The sequence below is a fragment of the Lepisosteus platostomus genome, chromosome 1 (genome assembly GCF_059453375.1).
Source record: "Lepisosteus platostomus isolate fLepPlt1 chromosome 1, fLepPlt1.hap1, whole genome shotgun sequence".
Taxonomy (NCBI): Eukaryota; Metazoa; Chordata; class Actinopteri; order Semionotiformes; family Lepisosteidae; genus Lepisosteus; species Lepisosteus platostomus.
The window spans coordinates 59502046-59527092 of NC_142611.1; the positions used below are offsets into that span (position 1 = coordinate 59502046).

At 35.0% G+C, this 25047-nt stretch overlaps 1 protein-coding gene across 3 annotated transcripts; it reads right to left on the bottom strand.

The window, feature by feature from the left end:
* Positions 1-1805: 1805 nt before the first annotated feature.
* On the bottom strand, positions 1806-24250 carry map9 (microtubule-associated protein 9). 3 transcript variants are annotated; one of them, XM_088633242.1, is made up of 15 exons: positions 24172-24247; positions 23735-23886; positions 23246-23322; positions 22780-22879; positions 20953-21381; positions 20054-20262; positions 17784-17889; positions 17491-17657; positions 16426-16499; positions 15775-15934; positions 15072-15161; positions 14009-14170; positions 10329-10474; positions 5528-5663; positions 1806-3651 (listed from the first exon to the last, which is right to left on the bottom strand). In XM_088633242.1, the coding sequence occupies exons 3-15, from the start codon at positions 23318-23320 to the stop codon at positions 3532-3534; spliced, it is 1974 nt and encodes a 657-aa protein (XP_088489368.1). In that variant the 5' UTR covers positions 23321-23322; positions 23735-23886; positions 24172-24247; the 3' UTR covers positions 1806-3531. The 3 variants fall into 3 exon arrangements, with proteins under 3 accessions (XP_088489368.1, XP_088489367.1, XP_088489369.1); XM_088633241.1 differs by having other exon boundaries at positions 14006-14170; XM_088633243.1 differs by lacking the exon at positions 1806-3651 and adding an exon at positions 6097-6214 and having other exon boundaries at positions 5527-5663; positions 14006-14170; positions 24172-24250.
* Between the last annotated feature and the right edge of the window lie 797 nt (positions 24251-25047).

The window sequence follows — 25047 nt, forward strand, 5'->3', positions numbered from 1 at the left end:
TAACTTTATTAAATAATATAAATATATTATATATTAGATATATTATAAAATTATATCTTTATAAAAATCAGAGCATTCATTTTAACAATTTATAACTAGTACAGTGATTTAAGGGGTTTTTAATATAGTGAAACAGACATTGTAAGAGTAAATTATAAGAGTGCTTTGACCACTGCTATTAATTGTTGATACACAATAATTTAATCTCACATACAGATTATTTGCAGTCTGTTGAATTTTGTAAACAGTCCATACAGTACACAGTGGTCTGCTTGGGTCAGGCAGCAAGCAAGATGGATGGGAAAATCTTGGTTTGTCTCCGTTACAATTTTTTACTGAATATGCTCAGACTTTCAGAATGTCAACAAAAGAGTCCAACTTATTCTTTACACCTAATTCCATTGATTAAGTGAAAATATTATGGGGGGCAAAACACAAGATTTCTTCTGCTGCAGAAAGCATACCTTTGGCAGTATTCTGTTCTTGACTGACTCAATTTATCAGCCTGACATCTTGAACAAATTTGAAGTCCTAACTCAGAATGCTTGCAGTCAAGTGGTTGGTAAAGTCGCAAGATGGAGAGAAAAGAGTAAGCCAGAAACTATCCAACCTAAGAAATTGTGCACTATCATTCAAACTAGAAAATCACAGTTGTTGATTGGTTAGGATTTCATCAGGTATTATCACGATAAGCATCCTGCAGGTTCCTCAGTGACCTCTGACCCTTTGTACTGGGCAGAACGGAGGGTGGCATATTAAAGGGAGCCAGACTGGGTTGGTTTGAGAATCTCCTGCACTGTGTCAGACTTTGGATGTTGCTTCTCAAAGAAGCTCTTTTCACCTGCATTAATACTGAGAGGCCTAATCTGCTAAATAATGGTCTCGTGAAGACCACAGAAAGATTATTTGAAATCTTAATTCTCAGTGTAATAATATGACCTGCCACTGCACAAGTATTTGAGAAACAGAAACAGAATAAAAGAGTTGTGAAATTCGTCTGTTTAATCCAAGATAGTGCCTTGTAAAAGTATTCACCCCACTTCGATTTTGACATTTTGTTGTGTTACAGCATGGAACCATGACGTGTTTAACTGAGAATTTTTGCCACTCAGTAAACACAAAGTACTCTATGGGAACAAGTAATAGGTTTATTCCATGCTGAAAAAAAGAAGAAAGAAAACACGTTTCGGCCATGGACCCTTCTCCACGCCCGAAGAAGGCTCCATGGCCGAAACATTGTGTTTTCTTTCTTTTATCAGCATGGAATAAACCTATTCCTTTGCAGCCTACGCATGCTGATGCAGCTACCGACCTGAACTACTACAAAGTACTCTATAATGTAAAAGTTTTTAAAAATCCAGATATTCTACTAAATTAATCAAAAATAAAAAACAGAAAATAATTGAATGCATAAGTATTCACCCCCTTGCTTTGACACACCTAAATTACCTCTGAAGTAATCAACTCTCTTCTTCAAGGCACATAATTACTTGACTGGAGTACACCAGTCAATGGAGGTAATTATAGGAAAAATGTATCTCAACTTGTTACTCAGAAATGGAAAAGTTAATAAAAAATATAAAGTATAAAAAGTAAATAAAGCTGATACGTGGTTAGCATACTGGTGCACTTTGGCTGCTGTTGCATTACCCAGGTGGGGGCTACACATTGGTAGTGGTGAAGGGGAATCCCCATTACCTGTAAAGCACTTTGAGTGGAGCGTCCAGAAAAGTGCTTATAAATGGTAAGGATTATTAAAAAAATACTTTTTACCTAGTGACAACTAAACAAACATGCATGTCCTCTTTAAAAAAGACAAATGATATATTTTATTGTTTCTCAAACATTATTTTGCACCATTTTACAATTAGTCTAGACATTCAACATTTATTCAACATTTATTCAATTACATTATGCCCAATGTGTTGCTAAGAACAAAACTGTATATAAAAATATCAAAACTTTCACAAAACATTTTATGTAAAAATAATATCGACAACATAGCCTTATTATTCCCTTTTGAGAAGGAAAATGGAATGATGTTAAGTATTTATAATATTGGGGGTTTATGATTCATTAAATGTTACCTTCAGTTACTAAGAATTCAAAGGGGTAAATAACAAAAAACAAAAAAAGTTACTTTTTCAGAATTCAATTATGCTTAACCTTAAAAATTTAACTGCTCAAGGTTGCAAAGTAATTAAAAGTTTCTGTCATTTTGAACTCTTTTCACTATTATGAACATATGCTCTTGTAATTAACATTTTTACATGCATTATTTTATTTTACAAAACAGAACACGCAGTGCTGCTTTGTCTAACTATGCCTACATTTCTTAATGATCACAGTATTAAAATCATGACAAGTCATAAACTTGAATCACCAAATTAAGATCAAATATGTGATGCTCCAGTCAGCTGAAAGTTTAGAGCACGTCAGTTAGTATCACTAATAGTGAAAGAAAGATAATAAAAACAAGTGTGGGAAGGTGGCTGGTAATTCCACCTAAAGCAATGTACTCTTGATTCCAACCTTTAAACCATGGGTTAAATAATTTTTACGTGTATTAGAGGAGAATGACTAGTGTGGATATTATTACAATTCACAGCTGATCTCTATTTTCTGAAGAATTAAAACAGCTGTAGAGCAGAAGGCAAGTTACTATTGAAACACCAGCACATGCAATTGTGCAGTTTAAAAACAATAGAAGATAACAGAAAGAAAATAGTTTTATTCTTATAATATTTTATAAGAAATTTTATAAGAGATTTTATATTTTCTTTTTGGATTAGACATCCCACTAAGAAAAAAAGGTAGGGGAATTTCACCTTTTTGTAGTTGGACAGTGGGAAAACAAGATCCCTCAAGTCAGGATATAGGAGCTGAAGCCCAGCTTTTCACACAAGATATGTCAGGGTTAGTGTTATTTCAGCAGATCTGCCACTAGAGGTCTAATAAATTTGCAGATGGGTGCAAATAGGTATGGCATATACTTATGCTGCACAGTGAAAGTTGGTGTTGGGTGTTTGTGAAGAGCAAGTCTTTATGTATATTTGTGATGACCGAAAAAAGATTGCTTACCTCATGAGCAACCTTAGTTAGGCTCAGGCCCTTTCACACATGGGCATGAAACTATCATATAGTTCAGTAAAATAGCAGAAACATATCCTGTTACTTAAAAAGCAAAGGACTACAGCATTTTGCTATAAACTGATATTGTCGCCCCAAAGGATATTAAGCTGGCATTGAACATTTTTTGTTAAGGAAAAAAAAAATTATTGAAATCATAAAATTAAAGCAAGAGACTCTTTATGTAATCTGTTATTTGAGGTGCTTATTTGTTTCATGATATCAGCAAGTTTAAAACTTTGAATTAAACATTTTTTTTAAATAACTACAACATTAAAAACAAGATAGCGCTTACATTCACAAAAATATGCACATATTTTTTCAATCAAGTTAAAAATACCCTTTCCCATTCTGATATTTAATTGAAATGATGTAATTTGCATGTAAAATACATTAATGACACTATTTCCCAAAGGGTATAGTTTTATTGGGGGGGCTCCAAGGAGGAGGTGGCTCATCTTGTAAAACAGCACGAACCTTTTTTTGCTTTCTTTCTCTTTTTTCTTGTCTTTCTTTCTTCTCCTGGAAGAAAAATAATGATGTGAAATGTTTATGTACATGTTTTGGGAAAGTTGCAAAACTTGCTCACAAGGTGCCACTTTTCACACTTCTCTGAAGTTACACACAAGTTATATAACCTTCCATCAGCTAGAAGACTGCAGAAACTCGGAAGACAGCTGCAGTACTTATTCTTTTGTAGAATTTAGGCAGATGTACAGTATTGGGTGTAACCACTATAGCTGTTGGGATGACTAATGATCCTGGACAAATGAACATTAGAATAAGCATTCTGTGACTGGTGCTGTACTACTGTATGTATGTATGCCCTTAAATAGTTAAATATATGTTTTGTGTCTTGACAGTTATGGTAACACAAGAGATTGGCTGGGTCTGTACTTGCATTAAGAGACCTTCAGATTCAGAGACCTTGAAACAGACCTTTCTGAATAATTGTTTACAGAGAAGACATTGGGAGAAGATACATTTGTATTCCTCATTTTAATACTCTCAGGAAAGGCCTTTTGATAAGAATAAAGTTGATTCAAAACGTCACTGAGCTGCACTGTGCACCCTTCTGCGTTTAAACAAGCCTAAATGAGGAAAAGAGGAACTCAAGAACAGAAAAGAGAAGAAAGCTGTGTCAAAAGAAATGTAAATAATGTTGAAATCATGGTAGTTCAAAATGTTCTGAAGACATAAGAAACTGTGAAGCAGGACAGTGCTCTGGAAGAAATGCCTCCTGCAAACAAAATGATTCTCTGGAACTACTTGAAATGAACATTCTATGTGGACACCACCACAGGATGATGAACAGCACTTCATAAGAACATAAAAAAAACAGATGCAATTCCAACAATCTATCACATTTGGTCACCAGTTCTTCCTCTGGATTAATTCCAAAGAAGCAATAAATTATATTGTAACATGATGGGCAACATTCCAATATTCTCAGATCTTTTGCCTTGTAAAATATAACATTTTTGGTGCAGTGTGTCTATGCTAATGTTTTGCCTTTTTGCCTATAAATATGAAAATGATGTCAAGATTAATACCTAATTATTTTTGAGAGATTTTTCATGCACAAAAATAAATGGTATTTGATTTTGCACTCATCCTCACTGACAGTATTCTACACTGTTACTAAAATCACAGAAGGTGACCACCACAAATCTATATTTAAATACACTTCACGTTATACAGCTTATCACTGTTTCTTTTTAGAACTTGTACTTAAGTCACACTGCAATACTCAGAATATTTTTTTTCATTTTTGTTCCTATTTTCTGGTGTACACTGACAATCATTCTTAAAATAGAACTTTCCATCCATCCACTTTTTAATCACTTCTTCCAATCCAGGGCACAGGGGGGCTGAAGCCTATTCCGGCAAGCAGCAGGCACAAGGCTGAATACACCCTGGATGGGACACCAGTCTATCACAGGGCAGACCCACGGACATGCACATACTAACACCTAGGGCCACTTTTCTCAGAGGAAGAAAATATTTCAAACATCCAAATGTTATTCATGTGCTACTTTTATCTTTTTATCATGTTATTAATAAGGGAATTACAAATACATAAAGACATAACATAATCCTTGGCATATCTTTTACAATTTGGGTGTTATAATAACTGATTATCCCACTCTGTATTTTGTATTTTCTTAACCCCGTCTATAGACAACAGTTATATAGTTAAAACATAAAGTGTAGGACCTCTAAAACTCATACATTTAAATCTAACAGGCTGCTATAAAGTTTTATTTTTCAAAGGATGATAACAACAAACAAAAGTATACTCCTGAAATCTCTCACTTTCTTGTAGTTAATTGTGTTGGTAATATTCTTATCACCCTTACTGTAATTTCACAAGGTTTATAAATATAATTGCACATACCAGCCATTTTTCATACATTTCTAACGCCATCTTTTCTTTCTCTTCCTTTTCATATTTTTCTTCTTCTTTTTGAACTTTTTCTTGTTGTCTCTCCTTCTTGAGCTTCTTAAGGATAACTTCTTTTTTTGTCTCATTCCTAGGAATTACAAAAAGATACAGATTGTAAATGTGATGGAATAGATACTGTACAGGTAGTTCTTGATTTACTGAAAATGTGTACATTTTTGGTTTTTAAGTTCCACAAACATCAACTGTATATACCGTTTATTAACTCAGGACAAATTACTTTTTTACTCCGTTTGACACACTGGATCACAGGCAGCAACAGATAGCTTCTTGAGTGTAAGAGACCATCCACACTACAGATATCCATTTGCACACTGGGATTGATCACTTGAATGGCAGGCTGCTGGGCAATCTTTATTTTAATGTTCTTCAAGCCTCCAAGCATTTCCCATCATCTCATCCTTACTAAATACTATCTACAAAATTTGCAGTGGCACTGTGGCTCTGCGCCTGTGGCTGGAAGGTTGCTGGTTCAAATCCTGTGGCTGGCAGAGGAATCCTACCCTGTTGGGCCCTTGAGCAAGGCCCTTAACCCCAACTCCTCCAGGGGTGCTGTACAATGGCTGACCCTGTGCTCTGACCCCAAGCTTCTTTCCCTGTCTGTGTCTCATGAAGAGCAAGCTGGGGTATATGAAAAAGATGAATTCCTTCTTCTTCTTCTTCTTTTTCACAGCCTTAGTCCCAGACTGTCCTGGGGTCAGCTGCTTTGGTTGCTCTTCTCCATTTGTCTCTGTCGAGCACATCTTCCTCACTCACTTCACATACCTCCATATCTTTTCTCACACAATCTATCCATCTCTTTCTAGGCCTGCCTCTTCCTCTGTTACCTTCCACCTCAAATTCCATTACCCTCTTTGTTACTTCCTCAACGTCCCTCCTCATGATATGTCCATACCACCGTAACCTCGCTTCTCGCATCTTCTCAACCACATCCACCACCCTACATCGTCTACGGATTTCTTCATTTCTGATCTTATCCTTCATTGAAATCTGCAGAATCCATCTCAACATCCTCATTTCAGTTCTTCTCATCAAGTTCTCTTCCCTCTTTCCAACTGCCAAGCATTCAGCTCCATATAGTAATACAGGTCTAATCACAGTCTTGTACATTTTGCACTTTAACTTTCTGGGAATTTTCCTGTCACAGATTATTCCAGTTATTTCTCTCCACTTGTTCCATCCAGCTTTCACTCTTTGTTTTACTGCCTCCAGTGTTTCTCCTCCCTTTACCAGTTTTGATCCAAGGTATTTAAAGTCATCAACTTGTTTCAGTTTTCCTCCATTTGTCTCCTCAACATTGGTCATAGTATCTCCTCTTCTCTCCATTACCATTATTTCAGATTTTTCTGCATTCATTTTCAGTCCACCCTTTTCCAGACTCCTCTGCCATTTGAACACTTTCTCCTGTAGTTCTACTTCTGAGTCTGCCATCAGTGCCACATCATCAGCAAAGATGAGTTCCCAAGGCACTTCTGTTCTTACCTCCTCTGTCAGTGTGTCAATAATGTTTATGAAAAGGAAAGGACTTAGTGCTGATCCTTGGTGTACTCCAACTGTGATTTCAAACTCTTTTGTCTCTCCCTGTTGTGTTATCATCTTTGTAGTTGTATCTCTATAGGTTGCTTGAACTAACTTCACCATGCTTTCTGGTACTCCTTTCTTCCTCAAGCACCAATACACCACCTCTCTGGGCACACGGTCATATGCCTTCTCCAAGTCCAGAAAGGCCACATACAGCTTTTTCCCTTTCTCTAGTGTCTTCTCCTGTAACTGTCTCATCACAAAAATGGCATCTGTTGTGCTTTTCCCCGCTGAGAATCCAAATTGTGAGTTGTGGATCCTGATTATCTTCCTGAGTCTCTTGTCCAGAATTTTTTCCAGGATTTTCAATCCATGTTCCAGAAGTTTTATTCCTCTATAGTTTTTACACTCCATTGGGTCTCCTTTCTCCTTGTAGATGGTAACCATACTGCTTTTTGTCCATTCTTCTGGAATTCTCTCTTCCTTTGCAATATTGTTTAGCAATCTCGTCAGCCACTGAATCCCCTCTTCATCGAGGTTCTTAAAGTGTTCTGCTGCTATTCCTGATGGTCCAGTTGCTTTGCCCACTTTCATCTCTTTGATAGCTTCTGTCACTTCCTTTACTGAAATTTCTTGGATTGGTCCACACACTACGTCTGCCTCCACTAGGTTCTCCCTCTCATTCTCTACATTTAACAGATTTTTGAAGTACTCCAGCCATCTTTGCTTGATCTGTTCTTGTTTAATCAAGACTCTGCCTTCTCCATCCTTGAGTACCGCCACCCGGATAATATCTTTTTTCTGTCTCGCTCTATGTTTAGCAATCTTGTAGATTTGGTCCTCTCCTTCCTTTGTTTCAAGTTTCTCATACCATTCTTTCCAGGCTCTTTCCTTTGCTCTTGCTACACTTCTTTTTGCTACCTTCTTTAGTCTCTTATATTCTTGTAATTCTCCAGTGCCATCTTTCAGTGCCTTGTATGCTTTTTTCTTTTCCTTCAGTGTTTCCTGAACTTCCATATCCCACCACCACTCTTCATTTTCCCTCGGTCTGCCTCCTCTTGTCTTTCCACAAACCCTGGTAGCAGCCTCTTCTAGGATGTGGCTCATCTCAGTCCACTCTTCTTCAACTGAAGGCTCCTCTGTTTCCTCTGTGTTGTTTTTCATTTCTTTCACCAGCCTGTTGAAATCTACTTTGTTTTCTCTCAGTTTCCACACTTTTGTTCGTGCTGGGTGTTTCCTCTGCCTTATTCTTCGCTCCTTCAATATTGTGATGTCCATCACCAGTAGCCTGTGTTGTCTGGTAACAGCCTCATAGGGCAGGACTTTAGCATCTTGGACTTTCGCTCTATCAATTCTTCTCACTAATATGTAATCTATTTGGGTATCATGGCCTCCACTCCTGTATGTCACCTTTTGCTCATAATTCTTCGTGAACCCTGTGTTCACTGCAAACAATTCAAGAGCTTGGAGTGTTTCTAGTAGCCTTCCTCCTTCTTCATTTCTCTCTCCTAGCCCTCTCTGACCATGTTCATCTGGATAATCTGGGCATTTCTCTCCTAAATGTGCATTGAAGTCTCCTCCAATTACCACCATTTCATTTCCTGGGATTCTGCTAACCACTTCTTCGAGATCTTCCAAAAAGCTATCCTTTTCCTCCTGTGGTCTTCCTACCTGTGGTGCATATACAGAGATGATATTCCATAACCCACTCTCAAAAGCCACCTGTACATTGATAATCCTGTCTGAGTGTCTAACCACCCTCACTATCTTGTCTGCTAGGTCTTTGCACACTATCACACCCACTCCATTCATTTTGGTACTCTTTCCAGCATATAGAATCTTGTATCCCTCTCCTAGGTGTCTTGAGCTGTTTCCTTTCCACTTGGTTTCTTGCACACACAAGATCTCCACTTTTCTCCTTGCCATAGTTTCAACCAATTCTCTCCCTCTCCCTGTCATGGTGCCAACATTCCAACTCCCCACTCTCATTGACTTAACATTCCTTCCAGGCCCCTTCACCTTGTTTCTTTTCTGTAGCCCCCACTCTACAGTTTTCCCCACAGTAGCATAATTTCCATTAGTACCCTGTTGGGACACAGCACTAATGGCGGACGTTGTTAACCCGGGCCCCGGCCGATCCGGTATGTGCTTTGTGTTCTTTGCAACCATGGTTTTGGCAAGATGGTTTTACGTCGGATGCCCTTCCTGACACAACCCTTTTAGTCGCCTCTTACGACAGGCAGGGATACCCAGGAGGTATTCTGATCCCCCTCCCGAGGGAAAAAAAGAAAAAAAGATGAATTCCTAATGCAAGAAATTGTATATTGCTAATAAAGTGATCTTATCTTTACTGCACCCATCTAACATATACTTCATGTTGATTCCCTCTTGTAAGATTTGAAAGAAATACTATTTGAAATAAAACTGGCCTTTCCCATGTGACTGTAGTCTTTTTCACCAGGTCCTAAGGAATGTTTACCTTGATTGCTTACACAAGTAAAGATTACTGAGACACTAGATTTGAACATAATGCTTTTTGTTCAATTATAGGATCTATTAAAAATATCTACATTATAGATATCACCTTAAGGCATACATTTACAAACAGTATAACTTGAGAAAAACACATTTGAATGTAAAGTTACTTCCTGTTATTTTTTATTTTAAATTTGACTTCCCTATAAAACCAGCAATGTCTGATACTCTTTTTTAAGAGGTGGTATGTGAATTTTTTTTTCTGCTGTATTTTAATTATTTAGCATTTACTTTATGTAATTTTTGTACATTGCTCTGAATCAGGGATTCTGCAAAGCAAATAAATCATAATGACATAATCTCTTGAAGCAAGAGATTTTTTATGTCAAGAAATGGCTAGATGAGATCCTCAGAATAATTAGTTAGTAAAATCCAAATGGCCTCTTCTTAGGTACTGTCTACAATTCGTCACATATCTACAGTTAGTTTTTTCACTTTCAGTTTTGTAAAGAAAGAAATGCAGCATATTTATGCTATTGTGTTTAGACCTTAACAAAAACTACAAAATAAGTATGCAAAGTGTACTGAAATGGTATGAATCATTGCATTGTAGCAAAGCCTTTTACAATTACATTTCAGTTTCTTTGGGAATTATCTTCATTCATTATCTTCTTTAGTAAGACATGGTATAGTAGGGAGCTGTTAAGTCACAACACAATACATCTTCATTTGCTATTACCATTTTGAAAATGTAGAGTTACAGTCTCTTTTCCTCTCTTCCTTCTCCTCCTCTTGTTTCTGCTTCAGTTTTTTTTCAGCTTGTTTCTTTTTCATAAATTTCTCTTTAAGATGTTCATCTTTTTCTTCCTTCCACTTCTCAAAAACCTAGAAAGAAAATAGAAACACATAACACTAATGAACTTAAATTAATTAAATGCAAACATAATTTTAGAAATACAAGCACAATTGCTTACTGTTAATGAACCAGCTTGGGTGTTTAATGCAATATTGTCTGTGTGAAAAACTATAAAATTCAATACCAAAACATCAATCTTGAAAAGAAAAGTTACTATGAATACTAAATACATACTTTAGATCTACCTACAAAGACACAAAATTGTTTTCTATAATGAAATTGTATGCCAAACAGTATGAAACTCTGCCAATACCATTTTGTAAAAAAGATTTTTGCTATTTTTTCGCTATGTACAGAGCAGTGCTGAACCTCACATAAGTTTATTTTGGATTTAGAATGACTGGACCTCCAGCTAAAATATAACCCAGCCTGTTTTGGGCTCTCAACGAGCACCTTGATTTCTCATGTCATTCAAGGTTCTAAAATTCAATTTATGTAGGTAAAATGCAGGCACAGTACACCAAATATAAAAATAAAAAGAAATATATTGTAATGAATACGCCCCTGCGCATAACAGGGATGTTGGCTGCCCAGGCTGAGGAAGGTCTTCTTTAGCTCAGCCGGCAAGACCCCTGTTGAGCGATACCAGAGACCTGGGTTCGAGCCCATGCTGTGAGGGACAAACTGGGGTGGGAGCGGCGAGGGCACAAGCCCAAGAATCCGATTTTGCTACATAGATACATTCAAATATTATTTTTCACAACAGGATAAAACAGAAAGCAGAGAAAATCCTAATATACTTGGAATGTTGGTAGAGTATATGCACCACTAAAGCAGAAATAAAAGAAAGCAAAATCAAAGTTTGGGAGATCACATAACAGGCTCACTGGGATTAAAAGCCAAGCCTAGCATTCCTTTCCCTGGACTCTCTTTATTGCTGTCAATTTGTAGTTCTTTTCTATGTGCTTTTGCCTCTGGCTTTATCTGAAATAGCAGGGGCCAGAAAAAGATGGACTCCTTTTCCATTTGCTCACAAATTACAGAACTGAAAATCAAGTTGGCTTCCCTAGGGCATTCTTAACAGCTCATGTTTTTCTGAGGCTACTGCACTAAAATTTACTATAATGAGAAAATAATTTAATTTTTGCTTGGACATCATGGCCAATTTCTTATATGTGCCACTTACTAGCTTTGAAACTTTGCAGTAAATGCTATGCAGATACGCAGGTATCTGCTTTTCCGTATCTCATGTAGATAAATGTCACATTTACTATATTTTAATCTAAGTGATAGTTTGGGTATGCAGTCTCATGATAGAGAATGGAAGTATCTCTAATTACTTAGCTAGTCTTGCTCCTGCATAGGCAGCTGTGCTGAAGGAGCCTATATCTGTCTGAGCTAAAGAAAGAAGTTCAGGACATTACAAGCAGTAAGTCTCCTGGCATTAATGATATCCCTCCTGACTTTCTTGCCCTAATTAAGCGCTCTTTAGCTAGGCATAATACTTCAGGTCATCGAGAAAGGTTCTTTTCAAAGGGATATTAATATTGCACTACATCCATATTAAAAAGATAAAGATCCTGCTCTCTCCACAAGATATTGGTCCATCTTACTGATGTATTTAGATACCAGGCTATATGATAAGTTGCCATCACACCAGCTGGAGGTCTACATGACAAATCTAGTTCACTATGATCAGATGGGCTTTTCATTAAAGGGCATCTGGACTCTGATAAAGTTTGCTATCTTCTTCATATTTTACATAGAAATACAGGCATTTGCTCCCTTGTTCAATTTTTCATTAGATGCAGAGAAGATGTTTGATCAGTTTGAGTGGGAATACCTGCATGACATGGTCTTGGGATCAGGTTACACTAATATGATAAAAAAATACATGGTAACTCTTAACTGTAATGAAATTAATACACAACAAATGTTCTCAATTCAATATTCCTAGAGGCATTCAGCAGGAATGCCAACTTTAACCTTTGTTCATATTGATTTGGAACCTCTAGTTCTACCTATTCAACACTTTAATGTTTCAAATGATATTGCTGTTAATAATGCTCAGTTTTGTATTTTGCTTCATGCAGATGGCACAGAGCTATATTTATGTCTCTCAGTCCTTGCATCATCTGCTAACTATTGTCAATAATTTTGGGGGCTTTATCATGATATGAAACAAATTGGTCCAAATCTGCATTACTTCTAAACCCTGCAGTGTACCTTCAGCTGTGCCATTGATCACTTGAGAATACCTTGATATTGAGATTTGTTCTTCTTACAGACCTTTAGAACACACAATTGTATAACATTTTAAACACTACTGTGAACAGATGGACTCCATTATGATGAATGAATGTGTTCTACGATTATCTTCTTTTCCTACTTGGGATATTACAACAGATTGAATTTTGAAATTCATATGGAAAGGGAAGCAACCACATATTAAATGCGCCTCTCTGCTAGTGACAGATTTCAAGGAGGCCTGCCTTTACCACTGTGCCCTTGAATTGTGTCCACTGATTGATTATACCCTTATATTCCTCTTATCTGGATATCCACTTGAAGAAAGTCTAGTGTCGCCATTTACTGTAGGTATCAAGATTTGATTTATTTGGGGTATCTCTTTGATATTGTAGGTTATGTTTTGGCCTGATAATTACAAAATTAAGGTTTGTTGTCCAGTGAAAAGAATACAAAATCATGCCAATTCTCTAGTTAAGAAACAAAGTTAGAAGTCATTTTTTATTTCTCTTGCTCAGAATTGAGCTAGAAACAAATTTATAATTTAGCAGAAAGATGATGGTCTTTGTTCATTTCAGCATTTGCAATCACAGCAGGATTACTTACAGGCTCTTCTTTGTGTATTTATTGTACATCTCTGTTCTGCAAAGCATACCTATGGTGTCCTTTGGTGTGCAAAGTTCTATACACTGAATGAATAATATGTTTTACATAAAGGCAAAAGCAGAGGGATTAGCTTCCTTTATTTTTATAACAGGCTTCATATAAGCCCTTAGAAATAGTTAATATCTGCAACAGAGAATTAAATGTCACAGCTGAAGACATACTCCACAATAATATTTGGGATAATATATATTCTGTGCCCAGAAATACAAACTATTGAATCTTCTTAAATTTCTTCCAGAGTGTATAAACCCCCTTGTGACTGGTATCATAAGTATCATTTTGGTTAATTATGGTATGTATGTACTTGTTTTGGGAGTATCCAGAATTGGTTAGTCTTGTAAAAAGCTCCCTTCTGGTTTTCCCTTATTCTAAATTGAGATTTCCCCTGTTCGTACTCGGTACCCTCAGATGATGAGGGTTCTACTCTAGGCCTCTCGCTGTGACAGAAACGTATTTGAATGGCGAGTCAGACTATCGCTAAAATGGAGCTGGTGCTGCGTCGGGAGCCTCTGCATTCCCTCTCTTGCAGCACTGGATCCAGGACTACATTGGTATAAATTATATTACTTCGGTCTACTTAAATCCATGGTGCTGGTTCCATCGTTTAATCACCAAAAAATAAAAACAGGAAAGATTAATTTCATTACTGCCTTTTTTGCTATTTCCTTTCGCTCCACTTTCTCTTCGTTTTCTTTTTGTTTTTTCATGTCCTCTTCTTGTTTTGTCTTTACTTTAGTTTTAATATCTTCTGTTTTCTTTTCTTTCCAAGCTTGAAAGGAGGTCTTTGCCTCCTCCTTTTTGTTCAATTCTTCCTATAAAAAAGATTATATCAGATAAAAAAAAATATATATATCTTTTACAAACAGATTGGAAACCTAATGAACCAGAGAACACAAGTGGAAAAATACTGGAAGTACATTTAATAATGAGAGTAGAATGCATGACTTTATGCACTATATGTAGCTTTATAGCTGTGGAGAAATGGCTGGAGAATTCTGTATCTATTAACTACTAATCTTATTTTACCATTAACTCATCAGGCACAAGGAGATGTATTCTTTCAAAGACCCTTCAAATTATAAAATAAATACAATTGCTAAGCAAAAGTACCAACATATTCCCTTTATTTTGTATTAAGTTTGTTCTTATATTTTAACTTTATATTCAACAAGCGTAAATCCACGAAGCCTTTACACTACTACTTCAATATTTAATACTTTTATTGTACTTTGTAAATTATACTGTTACAGCTATAGGTGACTAGAAAGTTTCTCTAAAAATCTAGATGAAGTGGGAACACCGGGCAAATGGGATGTTTTCTGAGATGTAGGGTGTCCAGAATCTGTAATCGAAGCAATCAAAAATGTTATCTTGGTTTACTTTAGTTAATTAAATTCTGGGCAAATTATTAAGTGTCAATCAACAGTCCAGAAAGACACCACATAAAATCAAATCAAGACAGAGAAAAGTGGGAGAGAGACCACAACAAAGAGAGACAGGAAGAGAGAGACCTTGAAAAAATAACCTAAACCTTAATGGTGTTCCTGCTCCCTCTGCTGGCATTCCATTTTATTTTTGGGACTGAAATTATTAAAGGTCTTAATGATAACATAAACGTGAAGCACATTCGGATGAACTCTTACCAGATAATACATTGGGTAAAAGTATCTCCACATCATCAAAAATTAATATGTTCCAAAGAAGTTTCCATACCTCCTTTTTCTTCTCTTCCTTATGCTTTTCCTCCAGTTTCTTAGTTTTTAGAGTTGCTTGTAAAATTTGTTTTTTCTTTTTTAGCCAGTCCTGTAAAGAATGTTTTTTTTTTCCAAATGTTGATTAATAACAACATTACTTGACGTTTTGTCAGTAAAGTAATTTGTTTGAATTCTGTAAATTCTGTAAACATGGTGACTCCAGGAGATAAGAAAAGTAGGTAATTTACTGTACTGTATGTTATTACCTTTATTTATGTTGGGGCCTCAGTAAATATATGCTCATTGTTTTACAAAGAATACAACCAAATTCTTCTTAGTTTTGATGCAACGAAAATCTAAATCTGATTTTTCAAATAATTTATCTTTTTAGCAAACACATCTCTCAATATTTGATCAGCTGTACTAGTTTTATCCACATATTAAAAGATTACTAAATTAAATAGAGGTTGTAACATTTATACAGGAGCGAAGATAATAAATCTGTGTACAACATTTTTAGCAAGCTATTCAATAATAATACAACTATAATTGTCACAGCAACCTAAAGCCTATAAAAATCTGAATTATATCAATTATTTTTTTCAGGAATGAAAAACTTGATTTAGAATTTTATAGCTTGAATAAAGAAACAAGCTTTGGAATAAAATCAGATTTTGTAATAAACAAAAATACATTCTAAGTGAAGAAATCAACATTCCTACTTGGTAAATTATAGCCCGGAGAGAGTCAGCTGCTTCAGTGTGAATCTCCTTTTGAGAAGTGCATTGGTCTAAAACTTTTAGTGTCCCCAGGTAACGAGATTCAGTTGTGTATGAACAAAGGTTTTGTTGCTTTTTGCTCTGTGAACAAGAACTTAAAGACCTGAAATTAGATGCAATTTAAAACATAAAATGTGTAAAATAAACATGCAAATAACAATTGTCACTAAAATTAAAGTTAATCTAATGTATTAAATAAATATTATGTACATTTATTGGGATGTCCACTTTACTTAACAAAGAGCAAGACTGTTAAACTTTTTAACATCAAGTGACTTGAACAGAATCTTTCTAGATATTTGGTGTCTCAAAGACAAAATATATTAGATATTTTCATTACTCCTTATTCAATCCTACTTAATATAAAATTATAATTTCACCTCTCTGAGTATACAGTTTTCTGAGTAATTCAATTCTCTTTAGTTCATATAAAACAAAATGGAATTGTCTTGACCAAAAGCTTTACGGTCTGGCTAAGAAAATATAATTTCCTATATTGTGATAGGAGACAACCTTTCCTAACCTTGGATGGCAAAACTATGTTATTTAGAAATGGGCAATGAAAAAATCTATCAGAGATCATACAAAAGTGACCTGTTATCAGATGATTTTTCATCAGCTGGACTTGCTCCATCCATATCACCATTTGGCTCATCCTCAGCTTCTCCCTAGTCAGTAAAACATATTACCACATTATTTAATTAATTTATACCACAAGGCTAAATGTCTAGAAGTAAGAAACAATATGTAAAGAGAGTGGGCATGAGGAAAATACTGCACATGCTCCATTCCAGTTCTAGTCATACCAATAGTTTGAAATAATGGAATTACAATTGCTTAAGCTGCAGAAAATATATGATAGATACTGCAAATTAAACGTAGGCACAACATCTTGGTGTGTTCTCTTATTTATAAGAAATCACTGCAATTGTTGATGGATTGTATGTTGTCTAATTTATCATACTGTAGTTAAAAATAAAATATTTATACTGGACAGATTTCAGCTCAATTAAATTTAAAGATGCACACATACAAAATGTACATCTGTAATTACTTTTAATTGGAAAGTTATTGTAAATCTGGATTAAGAAGACGGGAATGTAGAGTACTATGAAAAGCTGTGATTATGAAGTTAAAATAGTTACATAATTAAAAACATCTGTGCCCTTACAGCAACAGATTCAGTGGTTTCAACCAAAATATTTCACATTTCACACATTTGTGTCTTCAAGGAAATAACTGGATAGGTCAAATAATAAGTATTAATAATTTGAAGCCTAAAAACATGATGTCTGTAATTTAAAGAAGTTACTATGAACTATGACCTTTGCTCTATTAACAAAATAAAATATAATCAAGCACTGCAATAAAAAAAATCATTCACACATGAAAATATAATACTTTATTTATAAAAATATACTAATGTAGTATAATAGTTATTAGGATCTCATTAAGATGCAGTGGGTCTTATCTTTAGAACCAATTTAAGCCACATTCACTTTAGTCAAGTACTTTTTGGATAAACCTGACTAAAATTATTGACCAAACTTTAGCTAACACCCACAGGACTAAAAATACCAATACTGCTAATGAAAAACTTGCCATTTTAAATCCTAGAGTGCCACCTCTCTCAATTTCTGATCAATGATTTTTTTTTACCTTCCTCAGACTGGGTCTATGGGACGAAGCATGCCGTCTTGTGACTTCCTTTCCTCTAGATAATTCAGCAGATTTAGCACTCTCCTCTGGTCTGCATTCCTTCTGCTTTGTAGGAGTAAATAATTTTTGGACATCTTCTTCATTGTTATCTTCTATACGATTCCACTCTAAACAAGACACAAATTTGAAATACTCCAACTCTAAAAACAATAAGATCCAAAATAAAGTGAGGATATTTAAGAGTTACACATAAGAAAAATAATTCTTCTAACTTAGTCTTTGGGTTACCATACCTCTGGTGAAAGAACCCTGTCTTGATTTGTCGGAAAGCTGCCCATCACCTGTAGAGGAAGGACATCTGCTAAATCTTGATGATATGGAAGGATATATTTCAGGTTTCTAGAACACAAGCAAAAAAGAAACAAAAAGGTCACACTTTAAAAGACCTTAAATTCCTTAAATAGTTTCAGGCAGTAGGAGAGAAGAAAACAAATGGAAAATTGATTTTTCTATAAAAAAAATTAAAACCAGAAATATAAAGAAAATCACATGGCACATGCCTTTCTGATAGCATTGGAGTTTTCCAGTTCTACTGCTACCCAGAAACTGGCACTGTTGCATGTGAAATATTGTTGTCATTCACTTCTGAAGTATTCGCTTTGTGTGTGCTATTTAATGGCTTTATTTGGAAACCACTTCAATTAGCATTTCCGCAATCTATATATGAGAATCTCTGGACTTCGGATTTTGACATGTTCCCCAAACAAAAAAGTTATGAGTGGGAAACAATCAAGACTGTTGATGAAAGCTCTTGATATTAAATGAGACTCAATAAAACTTGGTGACAGATTTTGATCCCACCAACTCAGTTTCGAGAAACAACTACCACACGGTGAAATGTGTCACCCAGGACCCTCAAGAGTTTCTGAAAAAAAAATGTTCAGATAGAACTACCAAACCACCCATTCTAAATTTGACTTGGGCCTCAAAATCAAGCACTGAGCTTAAAAAGTGTCTAAATAGTGTGTGAATGCTAACCCTAACCCTACCTGGGGTGTCCAGTGAGCATTTCCGCGATCAATATCTGAGCCTCACTGGACTTCGGATTTTGATGTTTCCCAAACATAAAGGTATGAGTGGGAAACAATCAAGACTGCTGATCAAACCTCAATTAAATGAGATTCAATAATGCTTGGTGACAGCTTTTGAATCACCAGAGTCAGTTTCGGGATACAACTACCACACATTGCACCGCGCCACCCAGGACCCTCAGAGTTTCAGAAAAAAAAATTCAGATAGAACTATCAAACCACCCGTTCTAAACTTGCCTTGTTTTGTTTGCTACAAAAGTGTCTAAATAGTGCGTGAATGCTCATTTGACACCCCTGAAAATTAAAAATCATAGGACTAAAGAAAAACTAAACAGAAAGGACTACAAAGAAACTTGTGACTAGGCTATGTAAGGAAGAAAGCTTATGTGGAAATATAACAATTCTTCTTTATATGACATAAGGACCATATAAACACAAAGAGCAGTTACTAAAGTCTGCAATGGCCTCAGACATCAAAACCTTTGAAAAAAATATATGGTTTACAGAACTCAGAAAAGAACAACTGGGAACATTTCTGTTTAGTTATTATAAAATATAAGCATACATTTTAAGATTTAGTGCATAGACTAAGTGAAATTATTTTGTAGTTGTGTTACATTTTGTTTGTTGGTACACTACATTTAATTGTGTTAAAGTGTATATACTTCTCAAAACTCAATAGTGTTACAGTACTATATTTGAATGGTTTTATAATTGCCCTCCTACTTCTCTTTAATAAATTATTCATGCTTATAAAATGTATATTGCAGTATATATATTTATTGTAGAAATTATACAGTGTGGATAAACGGTGTACAGTGTACATAAATCTATTAGAGGAGGAAAGCACATGTATATTTTTTAGTATGGGCTAACTTTCTTACACAAGTATTTTAATGTATATTGTATTGTGCTACTCCAAAATTGTTTAATCCCTAGGTACACATCTTCTGAATCTGGAAAAATATGAAAAGCAGATGTACACTGTATTTCATTATGCAATAGACACATATAATTGATCTGATAGTAATATTGTATGATATGCATTTTTAAGTTGGATTCAAAGTTAGCAAAACTTCACAAACTGACAAATACTAAGTTTTGATTTTGTTCCAAAAGTACAATTTTATATAAAAAAAATAATTCTCATCAGGGGAAATTTGGGGATTATTCTGTCATCCAATCATTGGGATAAAATTTGCTTGAGAAAAACAATTCAGTCCTTTTGCCATGATTTAGTTCACGAAGAACATGTTGAGCTCAATGTGACTCAAGGAACAAAGCTGACTATTACCAGCCTAAAATATTTCTCTCAGTTCTACTTTCAGGTCAATATTAATAAACCCATTAATACAAAATCTGCTAGATGAAAAGGCAAAAGGCCAAAAAAAGGCAAAAGCCAAAACTGTTCATATTTATCAGATCTCACACAAATTGACAGTAACTGCACAGCCAATAGCAAAATAAGGCACCTGAGGACTGGAGCTCCTGGAGTTTTGTTTTCCTTCAGATGATGATGCTCTGCTGGTCATTTCAGCAGATAAGGGTATGGAGACTGATGACGTAGGTGGCCTGCTTGGTGATTTCTCACTTCCACCTACACTGTCTTCTTCAGTATTACTGCTGCCTCTGTGACTTCTCCGCCTTGGCCGAGGCTTAGGAATTTCATCATCAAGGATACCTATAAAACAAACACCAAGAAATAGTCATTGAACATTGAGCCAGACATCACATTATAAAAAAATATATATATATAATATTTCGCTTTAGGCGCTCTTTTGCCAGTTTTCACATTATTTCTTCCATCTCTGAAATGACACAAATGACACATTTAAAAAAGCCAGCCAGAATTTTCTTATTCAAAATTATTCAAAAATAATTTACCACATCTAATTTGCAGTTGATTTTAAGAATCCCCATCCATTTTCACATATATACAGCACTGAGATACCTAACTGCATGTGAAAAATTTAAATCCTTTTTATTTCTATTTCCTTTTATGATATCGTAAGCCGCAATGGATTTTGTTGTAGTGCCACTGTGTGTACCACACATGAAAAAATATCCAAAATATTGCTCACTACAAGTGACTGATGCCCCACTGAATTATGTTGGCACAAAGGTGTAAAAGTATGCAACAACAAAGCGTGAGGTACAATGAGTTACAACTTTATTATGCCTAAGGCTTTTCTTTAAACAGTGGGCCAAACATTACAGCTGTGAAGATCCTAGTAAGATTCTTTAGAGTGCATTGTTCCAGTGCATGGAAACCCCAATGTTTTTTACTGTTCTTAAAAAATGGCATAAGATCTTACACTTAACACTAAAAAGGGCTAAGCTTTTGAAAACGTCCAGTACTTTACTACAGTACCTGAGGAAGGTGTGTGTTTCATATTGCTTTCTCTGAGTTGTGGGGTAGGTTTTTCTTCATTTTCTCTGCTCAAATTTGCAGTCATTCCTGATGGCTGTGACAGAGTAGATTCCTTGTGACTTCTTTCTGTTGGCACCAATGTTTTAGACTCTTGACAAGTAGTTGCTGTTTGAAGAGATGGTGAGGACTCAGGATGGCCACACTCTTCCTCTCTTTTAACTTCTGCCCCATTTTTTACTTCAATGTCTGAATCCTCTTCTTTTGTGGGGAAACTTTTTCTTCTTGTTTTCAAAAATGACACTCTCTTGGGCCTCACATTTTCTTCTTCATCATCTGAGAGCTTAAAATCATTGATTTTATGTTTCTTTTTCCCTATTTTGGACCTTTCACTCTTTGTTTTTTTGGACTTAAGCAATTCTTTAAAGATATCTGAAAAAAGGTAGTCAGTTATAGTTTAAGATAAAAAATAAATCACAGTATGAGCTGTTCAAAAATGCTTAAAACATTTTTAAATTGTTTTTAAAAAGTAATACGCAAAGAAATGGGCTTGAATGTCAAACCATAAAGCGCAACTATTCAAAGACATAAATTGTTTGAGGTATTAATATTTCCAACATGAAACAAAAAGTGTAGAAGACAGTATCAGGAAAAATCATCTGGGAGTTCTGAGCCAGCTTCAATCTCAGAACAAAAAGCTTCTGGTCAATTAACCAAAAATTTAATGTGTAATGGTATTTATGGTTTTATGGTATGCAGATTTCTAAACTATATAAAAAGACTTGATCAAAATAACTACTAAGTCTTCACTTGACTGCACAGCAAGTAAAAGACTTATTCACAAAAGGAAACAGTAATAGGTATGCAAAGGAACAAGTAATAGGTTTATTCCATGCTGAAAAGAGAAGAAAGAAAACACAACATTTCGGGCAAAACTTTGTTTTTTCTTTCTTCTCTTTTCAGCATGGAATAAGCCTATTACTTGTTCCTTTGCAGCCTACGCATGCTGATGCAGCTACCCACATGAACAGTTATAGTTATGCTTTTATTAAATGTTAGCCATTATGAAGTAACAGCACAAAGACTGCTTATTAACTGGTTAATTTTGATCTAAACTCTAAATGGTAAACTCTGCTTTCTTCCATAATATATATTTCCAAAAAACTACTCACAAAAGTACCTCACTGTTTTCACTTATGCTTATTTATAATTTTTAAAGTTATACAATTTTTCAGAATTTTTACCATGCTGTAAAATGTCCCCTGGAAAATAGGACAACACATTTTTTAGAGAATTTTTAAACATCTTTACAGTGACTGACAGAAAAGAAAATTAATTAAAATTAAGTATTGAGTAATTAAGTATTAATTACTTTTAATTTTTTTTTGATGTTGCAAAGTCAATCCTACAATATACAAAATGGAGATCATTAAAAGGGTATACACTTTTTTAGCTTGGTTCACAAAATAAAACTGTATTTCTTTTATAGTCAAACAACATGTATTAAAATGTACTTAATACATGTTATTTGACAACATGCATTAGTTATGTTTGACTTGTAGTGGAAGAATGCATTTAAAACACAAAGTGTTAGGTTTTTTGCCATTAAAGACAATAGACAGGAAAGAATATTTACACTGCCTTAAATTTCCAATCATCGATAATCTGCAAACTAAACTGTCATAAAGAGTATGTAGTTTTTGAAAATGTTCAGAAATGTATCTTCTAAAATCATTTTACACTGTGATAAATCTAATCCTATCCCTTGATACTAAATGGTCAAAATACGTGACTATGAGGTCTATAAGCTTGATAAGAAGCTTTAATTACCATCATCATCAGCATCATCTTCAAAGTCATCTGAGTAATTATTCATATATTCAGAATTATATTTTGCTGTTCTTGCAGAAATAGCTGCTTGCAACTCATCCTGAAATCAAAGACATGGTTTTCTTATAAATGCATTGTTATCTAGCGCAGGCAAGACAGAATATTTAAATAAACACATGCATGGCATACTTAGTAACCAATGTTGTATTTGAAAAACAAATCAATGCAGTAAAAGCTTGATCTAAGAATTTTAATGTAGGCTAGCATTGTGGTTATACTTGACAATGGCAACACATGGATTACCCGTTAAACAATCTACATACTGCACTGTATATATGTTTTTCACCAAGGTGCTATATTACTGAAATTGTAAATGTACAGGAACTGAAGCAATGAAGCACTGTCATTACAGTACACTTTTTAAACTAGAATTGAATTATTTACAGAGGTTGGTCTAGCTTCATACCTGGAAGGTTGTTCTTTTTGAAACTTTGGGACTTTTAGAATATGCTAACGTTGTGCTGAAATGATCTTCAGACATTTCTGTGAGGGGGGAGAAAAAAGTGAAGCGGGCGCATAAATACAAAAGAAATACAAGGACAAAACGCTGTAAAGCCAAGGTACAAGGTACCTCACGTAGGAAAAGAAGAACGTCAAACACCGATTAATTACAGTACATCTTTAAGATTTTACTTCCTGGAATTGTATAAAAATATATCCTAGCTTATCAAAGCGCACTTAATGTGGATATTACTAACCATAAACAAACCACGGAGATACTAATGGCTGTTGTATATTAAAATCTATTAAATATCTATCAGATCAATTTCAAGTACACCATTTAGAAAAGAATCAGAAAACATTTAACTACTTATTATTTAGCTTGGTATAATGTAACTTTAAGAACATACATTAACATTATGTATGTGCCTAATATTTCTTTACTTATACTTACCAGATTTGCGCTCAAGGTATATTATTATTCAAAAATGAAATTTACATTTTTCCGCAGAACGAATCAAAAGTTAAGCAAATTAAAAAAGTTGTAATTCATCTGGTTAGAGATGTAACATTTCACAATATGCAGCAATATGAGACGGTCTGTTTCTAGGAGACAGAAAACAACGGAAATTGTCATGAAACTGAAAGTCATTTCCGGGATCTACAGCGTATTTCTTCCCCGGTTTCTATTCTATTATTTGTTGGTATTAGAAGCAAGAGATATTTTTCAGTATTCTGAATATTTATGACAAAACACAATAAGACATGACAAAGACCTATAGTACTAATTTTTTCCAGATTATTTTTGACACAGCAGGAAAATAAGTAATTCATTAAAAAACACGATGTCATTAATACTACAAATCACATAGATTTGCAACTACGTTTTACCTGTAGCATCCTTATTATCGCTGTTAACTACACTTATAGCCAAAATGGATTTGAATTTAGTCTTTCATAATATGTAATTTTCCTTCATCACAATGTATCCCTCCGTGTATCTGATGACAAAACGCGTGTATGCAGATATAAGTAAAAAATATCTAATATTTCTGCAGTCGGAATTTATCATTTATAAAACCTAGTATTTTGATCATTTAAAACGTAATATAACTACAAAGGAAAAGGGTTTATTCCATGCTGACAATAAAAGAGATAACGTTTCGTCTGTGGAACCTTCTACAGGTGTCCACAGCCGAAAAGCGGTGTCGCTTTTCTTTTCAGCATGGACCTTTACCTGTTCCTTTGCAGCCTTCGCATGCATTACTAATTAAAAAGGGAAAACGTACAGAAGCAAATAAATTCATATGGTAAACTACTGCGCACAGGGCAGAACGTCATGTGCATTATGTCAAGTGAGTACGTTTGGAATCATGTTTTTTATGAGCTATAAAAGTAAATATATTGTAACGAATTCGGGTTCGGCGATGAATGGAGCAGGCATGGGACTCAGGGAATGGTTTTATTAACATTTATTAACTCGAACCGGGGACAGGGGTTACAGCGGTGCACCTACACTAACACACACACACACGAAGGGAAGAGGCTGTCTCTCAGCCTCTGCCCCACTATATACGATCCCGTAGTCCCGCCGCGCGTGGCGCTACAATATTAACAATATTAACAGTCATAAAACGGATGTTTTAGAGTAACTTGATGCAGGCTTAATAAAATGGTGAAATCCTTTATCCCATACTGAAATTATTCCATAAGTAAGTTCACAATAAAGGAGTAATGTTTTATGAGCAAGTACAATCAGTTAGATTA

Excerpts from the sequence above, each read along its gene's own strand:
- map9 (XM_088633241.1), bottom strand. The coding sequence starts at position 23,320 with ATGTCTGAAGATCATTTCAGCACAACGTTAGCATATTCTAAAAGTCCC. Across the intron at positions 21,382-22,779 it reads AGATGATGCTGATGATGATG|ATATCTTTAAAGAATTGCTT; the intron begins GTAATTAAAGCT and ends ACCTTTTTTCAG. Across the intron at positions 17,890-20,053 it reads CCAGGAGCTCCAGTCCTCAG|AAACCTGAAATATATCCTTC; the intron begins GTGCCTTATTTT and ends CTTGTGTTCTAG.